At 43.3% G+C, this 6408-nt stretch overlaps 1 protein-coding gene across 1 annotated transcript; it reads left to right on the top strand.

Moving 5' to 3' along the window:
• The first annotated feature begins 111 nt into the window (after positions 1-111).
• On the top strand, positions 112-4062 carry LOC112069887 (mitochondrial genome maintenance exonuclease 1). The gene is made up of 4 exons (XM_024137279.2): positions 112-886; positions 1013-1253; positions 2394-2526; positions 3401-4062. The coding sequence occupies exons 1-4, from the start codon at positions 355-357 to the stop codon at positions 3533-3535; spliced, it is 1041 nt and encodes a 346-aa protein (XP_023993047.1). The 5' UTR covers positions 112-354; the 3' UTR covers positions 3536-4062.
• Positions 4063-6408: the final 2346 nt, after the last annotated feature.

The following is a 6408-nucleotide window of genomic DNA, read 5'->3' as shown; positions in this document are numbered from 1 at the left end:
CATAAAAACACGGACCAGTTTCAAAGACACACCTTCAAAGGAATTACTGGACTTGTAGTTTTTATATTCTGTCCCACACAGGATTTACGTGAGAAAAAATACAAGCCCCGGCAACCTCTCGCTCTCCGGTCAAAAAGTTGTAACAAACATGGCGCGACTTTTGGGAGAGGTGACTACTATCATCTAACTTAATTCGTTATTTTCTATCTTCATTAATTATTTAATGTAACCAAAACATAACCTAGGCGTTGCTGTCTTGAGTCACTTTAAATACCTAGCCGTAAACGCAGAGATAGAGCACACAGTGAAAGTGTAGGATATATTTATTTAACTAGCTAAAGTTAGCTAGCTAGAATGCGTTTACATCAGCTGTTGAGATGTGCCCAGCGTGTTGAGGAGTCATCTAGGGTTGTCAGTGGACTCTTCTCCCATTGTACCCGGACCTCCGTGAATACTTTCTCCACCTCCAATGTCTCTCCAGCTCGCAAGAAAAGCAGTCCATACAGTTCAGTGGACAGCGGACGCTACTCCTCACTCTTCAAGTCAGTTGTGTCCCACAGAGTCAGTGCTCAAACTCCCGACATCCTAGAGGAGCAAGATGCTCAAATCTACGGACCTGTGATAAAATCCCCAACACCATCCAAAGTGCCTAAAATCCTCCACCCGTTGATCAACCAAGACAGGTTATTTGAATTTGGCGAAACTGAGCTTGGAGGGGCTCCAACCAGAATTATCCTACGGAGGGGTCAGGACAGGGGCTCAGTGCCCAGTGTGACCCGTATCCTACAGGAGACTATGTCCCCGGAGCAACAGTTTTACCTGGAGAGATGGAGGAGGAAGATGATAGCTCAACTGGGAGAGGATGGCTTTAAGGAATACAGTCAGAGTAAGTAGGCAGAACCCTCTGATTCTAAAGTTTTTTTTTAAGGCTCTAAAATATGAATGTTCTGCAAATGAGGACATGATACACACACACACTGTCATTCAAATGACCCAAATGTTTCTATGTTAGATCTCTTCAGGCAAGGGAAGCTTTTCCATACGGCCGTGGAGAGTGTTCTCCCGTTGACAACAAAGGAGGTACCGGGGGAAGATCCTGAGGAGGCACCAGAGGTACCATCGTCGGTAGAGGGATACATGGAAAGTGTACGCCATGTACTGGAGGACGTTAGGGGAGTGAGAGCCATCGAGAGCCGTGTACAGCATGAAAAACTAGGCTATCTGGGGATTGTGGACTGTGTGGCTCTCTACAGGTAAGGATGGTGATGATGGCCACGTTCCAGGCTAACTACTTTGCAGACCACTAATAGATGTCTCTCTCAACAACTTGATAGGTGTTCAACATGTCAGCTAACCACATCACATGATGTAGTAATCTGATGTAATTCATTGTCTGCAATGTAGTCGACTCAATCTCTACCTGACCAGTCAGTTTATTTGGCCAAATCACACTTTTATTCATTCTCTCCACTTGTGTGATTTTGTTTATTTGATTTAACTAGGCAAGTCAGTTAAGAACAAATTCTTATTTAAAATGACGGTCTTGAAAAAAGGCCTTACTGTGGAGATGGGGGGGCTTCCATTACAAATTAAAATATAGGACAGAACACACATCACGACAAGGGAGACCACAACACTACATAAAGAGAGACCTAGGACAACAACATAGCATGGCAGCAACACATGACAACACAGCATGGCAGCAACACCACGTGACAACATGGTAGCAACACAACATGGTAGCAGCACAAAACATGGTACAAACATTATTTGGCACAGACAACAGCCCAAAGGCAATAATGTAGAGCCAACAATACATAATGCGAAGCAGCCACAACTGTCAGTAAAAGTGTCCATGATTGAGTCTTTGAATGAAGAGATTGAGATAAAACTGTCCAGTTTGAGTGTTTGTTGCAGCTCGTTCCAGTCGCTAGCTGCAGCGAACTGAAAAGAGGAGCGACCCAGGGATGTGTGTGCTTTGGGGACATTTAACAGAATGTGACTGGCAGAACGGGTGTTGTATGTGGAGGATGAGGGCTGCAGTAGGTATCTTAGATAGGGGGGTGTGAGGCCTAAGAGGGTTTTATAAATAAGCATCAACCAGTGGGTGTATACAGAGATTACCAGTTTACAGAGTATAGAGTGCAGTGATGTGTCCTATAAGGAGCATTAGTGGCAAATCTGATGGCGGAATGATAAAGAACATCTAGCTGCTCGAGAGCACCCTTACCTGCCGATCTATGAATTACGTCTCCGTAATCTACTAGATAAAGCCTAGTCCTGGACTATAAAACATGCATGCTCAATGGAGAATCTAAATTGGAAGGGCCCTGGACTAGTTTTACATCTGTTTCTGGGAAACTGGCTCCTAAAGCTCAGCCTTCCTTCCTCAGGGGTGTGCTGTGTGTGATCGATTGGAAGACATCGGAGAGATCTAAACCTTTCCTCAGCAACACCTACGACAACCCTCTACAGGTGGCAGCCTACGTTGGGGCCTTAAACAACGACGTGAACTACAACTACCAGGTAGGTGATTTGAGTGAGACCCCCAGTGACGTAGTGATAAAAAATAAAAAGTGGGTAAACGTTGACCGCAGTTCGTGGTGAGTTACAGTAACGCTCCCAGGAACTTTCAATGTATTTTTCAGCAGAAGATGGGTAATCGCTCACGGAAAATACAAAAGCTGCATAAATGGCATTTACCCGTGTTTACCCTCCACTACACCACTGGAGACCACCATACTCTCTCAGCCTGTTCTAATTTGCTTTCTACCATTCCTCCTTGGCCCTAACCCTGCAATGTTTGCAGTTCTGGGTAGTTATAAGCAGTGTAGTGAAGGAGCTTCTAGTTCTTTAGGTTCTGGGTAGTTATAAGCAGTGTAGTGAAGGAGCTTCTAGTTCTTATAGGTTCTGGGTAGGTATAAGCAGTGTGTGGGAGCTTCTAAGTTCTTTAGATTCTGGGTAGTTATAAGCAGTGTAGTGAAGGAGCTTCTAGTTCTTTAGATTCTGGGTAGTTATAAGCAGTGTAGTGAAGGAGCTTCTAGTTCTTTAGATTCTGGGTAGTTATAAGCAGTGTAGTGAAGGAGCTTCTAGTTTTTAGATTCTGGGTAGGTATAAGCAGTGTAGTGAAGGAGCTTCTAGTTCTTTAGATTCTGGGTAGTTATAGCAGTGTAGTGAAGGAGCTTTAGTTTCTTTAGGTTCTGGGTAGGTATAAGCAGTGTAGTGAAAGAACTTCCAGTATTGCTGCCACCTTACAGATTTGCAAACGTCCAAGAGTTAGGCCCGGGGGGTAATTGGGACTGGCTGACTGTCTCCGACCATGAATCATGACCATATCTCTTTCCTACATGCTAAACTATGTGCTTGATTTCCTACATGGCTCCCCCCCTTGTCCCTGCAGGTTGAGAATGGACTGATCGTGGTGGCCTATAAAGATGGTTCCCCAGCCCATCCTCATACACTGAGCTCAGAGCAGGTGCTACAGTACTGGGAGAGATGGCTGGTACGACTGGAGGAGTACACCGAGAGGAGGTGAAGGACTGGTGTCTTTGCTGCTTGATGTAGCAGATGGACCTAGAAGTACTCTCACCCCCAGATACAGAAAGTGCTTGGCTTTTCTGACACTCAGTCACATTTGACTGGTGACTTGGACAAACGAGTGTCACAGGTTGCTCAGAAACAGACAATTTAGCATGTTTTTCTCTGACCTGTGACTGTCTTTTTGCATCATTGCCCGATTTTTGAGCTTGACAAGTTTGAAAACAGTTCTTATTTTAGTGTAGTGTTGTGTTTACCTCAAGGTTGTATTCAAGCTAGAAAATACATCGCTGACCCTTACACTGTGTTGAGAATGTTAAATTGTTGTACAGTACAAGATTTTGTCTCCTCTAAACTTTTTGAGTTGTTTTGCTTTTAAAGTATAAAACATCCCTTCTGAGAAAATCGAACCACTAGGTGGCAGCATCAGCCTGTGAAGTTCAGCAATCAACAAACAAAGGTGAAACGAGACATAGTTTCTATTTTTAGTTTTATACAATAAAATGATTAAAAAGAAAAAGCACCCTCCATTTCAGTTATTGAATTAACATTTACCAATCAGATCTCTAAACACAACACTGATAAAAATGTTATAGCTAAGAATACAATTTGAATGTTTTCCTTTGTGGTGTTCTACTGTAAACAACACAGCTTACACTAAAAATGAGCATGGACGAGCACAACTTAATATTTGCTAGTGTAAAAGACATTTGAATCATGTGCATTGATAAGATGCATAAAAAACCATCATATTTAATGACTGTTCAAAGTAATATTGGGTCAAAGTTCATCCTCTTGCAATGATATATACAGTTTTTTTTTTTTTTTTCACCTTTATTTAACCAGGTAGGCTCGTTCAGGACAAGTTCTCATTTACAACTGTGACCTGGCCAAGATAAAGCAAAGCAGTCTGACACAGACAACACAGAGTTACACATGCAATAAACAAGCCAATAACACAATAAATAAGTCAATGACACAGTAGAAAAAAAGAAAGTCTATATACAGTGTGTGCAAAAGGCATGAGGAGGTAGGCAATAAATAGGCCATAGTAGTGAAGAATTACAATTTAACAGATTAACACTGGAGTGATAAATGAGCAGATGATGATGTGTAAGTAGAGATACTGGTGTGCAAAAGAGCAGAAAAGTAAATAAAAACAGTATGGGGGTGAGGTAGGTAGATTGGTTGGGCTATTTACAGATGGACTATGTACAGCTGCAGCGATTGGTTAGCTGCTCAGATAGCTGATGTTTAAAGTTGGTGAGGGAAATATGAGTCTCCAGCTTCAGCGATTTTTGCAATTCGTTCCAGTCACTGGCAGCAATTGGAAAGAAAGGCGGCAAAATGAGGTGTTGGCTTTGGGGATGATCAGTGAGATATACCTGCTGGAACGTGTGCTACGGGTGGGTGTTGTTATTGTGACCAGTGAACTGAGATAAGGACAGACTTATAGATGACCTGGAGCCAGTGGGGCTGGCGACGAATATGTAGCGAGGGCCAGCCGACTAGAGCATACAGGTCGCAGTTGTGGGTGGTATAAGGTGATTTGGTAACAAAACGGATGGCACTGTGATAACTCAGCAAACTGGATGCAGTCTGAGTATTGGAAGCTATTTTGTAGATGACATCGCCGAAGTCGAGGATCGGTAGTTTTACTAGGGTAAGTATGGAGGCGTGAGTGAAGGAGGCTTTMTTGCGAAATAGAAAGGCAATTCTAGATTTGATTTTGGATTGGAGATGTTTAATATGAGTCTGGAAGGAGAGTTTACAGTCTAGCCAGACACCTAGGTATTTATAGTTGTCCACATATTCTAGGTCAGAACCATCCAGGGTGGTGATGCTAGTCGGGCGGGCGCGGGCAGCGAACGGTTGAAAAGCATGCATTTGGTTTTACTAGCGTTTAAGAGCAGTRGGAGGCCACGGAAGGAGTGTTGTATGGCATTGAAGCTCGTTTGGAGGTTAGTTAGCACAGTGTCCAAGGAAGGGCCACAAGTATACAGAATGGTGTCGTCTGCGTAGAGGTGGATCAGGGAATCACCCGCAGCAAGAGCGACATCATTGATATATACAGAGAAAAGAGTCGGCCCGAGAATTGAACCCTGTGGTACGCCCATAGAGACTGCCAGAGGTCCGGACAACATGCCCTCCGATTTAACACACTGCACTCTGTCTGCAAAGTAGTTGGTGAACCAGGCAAGGCAGTCATCAGAAAAACCCAGGCTGTTGAGTCTGCCGATAAGAATACGGTGATTGACAGAGTTGAAAGCCTTGGCCAGGTCGATGAAGACGGCTGTACAGTACTGTCTCTTCTCGATGGCGGTTATGATATCGTTTAGTACCTTGAGCGTGGCTGAGGTGCACCTGTGACCGGGTGAACGTGTGCTACAGGTGGGTGTTATCGTGACCAGTGAGCTGAGATAAGATTTAGTTGAAGTCGGAAGTTTACATTAGCCAAATACATTTAAACTCAGTTTTTCACAATTTCTGACATTTAATCCTTGTAAAAATTCCGTCTTAGGTCAGTTAGGATCACCACTTTATTTTAAGAATGTGAAATGTCAGAATAATAGTCGAGAGAATGAATTATTTAAGCTTTTATTTATTTAATCACATTCCCAGTGGGTCAGAAGTTTACATGCACTCAATTACTATTTGGTAGCATTGCCTTTAAATTGTTTAACTTGGGTCAAACGTTTCGGGTGGCCTTCCACAAGCTTCCCAGAATAAGGTGAATTTTGGCCCATTCCTCCTGACAAAGCTGGTGTAACTGAGTCAGGTTTGTAGGACTCCTTGCTCACACAGGCTTTTTCAGTTCTGCCCACAAATGTTCTATAAGATTGAGGTCAGGGCTTTGTGATGGCCACTCCA

The sequence above is a fragment of the Salvelinus sp. IW2-2015 genome, unplaced genomic scaffold, assembly GCF_002910315.2.
Source record: "Salvelinus sp. IW2-2015 unplaced genomic scaffold, ASM291031v2 Un_scaffold1141, whole genome shotgun sequence".
In the NCBI taxonomy this organism is placed as follows: domain Eukaryota; kingdom Metazoa; phylum Chordata; class Actinopteri; order Salmoniformes; family Salmonidae; genus Salvelinus; species Salvelinus sp. IW2-2015.
This window is presented reverse-complemented; position numbering and strand designations above follow the sequence as displayed.

What these genes read in the sequence shown, in the direction of transcription:
- LOC112069887 (XM_024137279.2), top strand. Translation starts at nt 355, where the DNA reads ATGCGTTTACATCAGCTGTTGAGATGTGCCCAGCGTGTTGAGGAGTCA. An exon ending in GACTGTGTGGCTCTCTACAG is followed by an intron (nt 1,254 to 2,393) that starts GTAAGGATGGTG and finishes TTCCTTCCTCAG; the next exon opens with GGGTGTGCTGTGTGTGATCG. An exon ending in ACGTGAACTACAACTACCAG is followed by an intron (nt 2,527 to 3,400) that starts GTAGGTGATTTG and finishes TTGTCCCTGCAG; the next exon opens with GTTGAGAATGGACTGATCGT.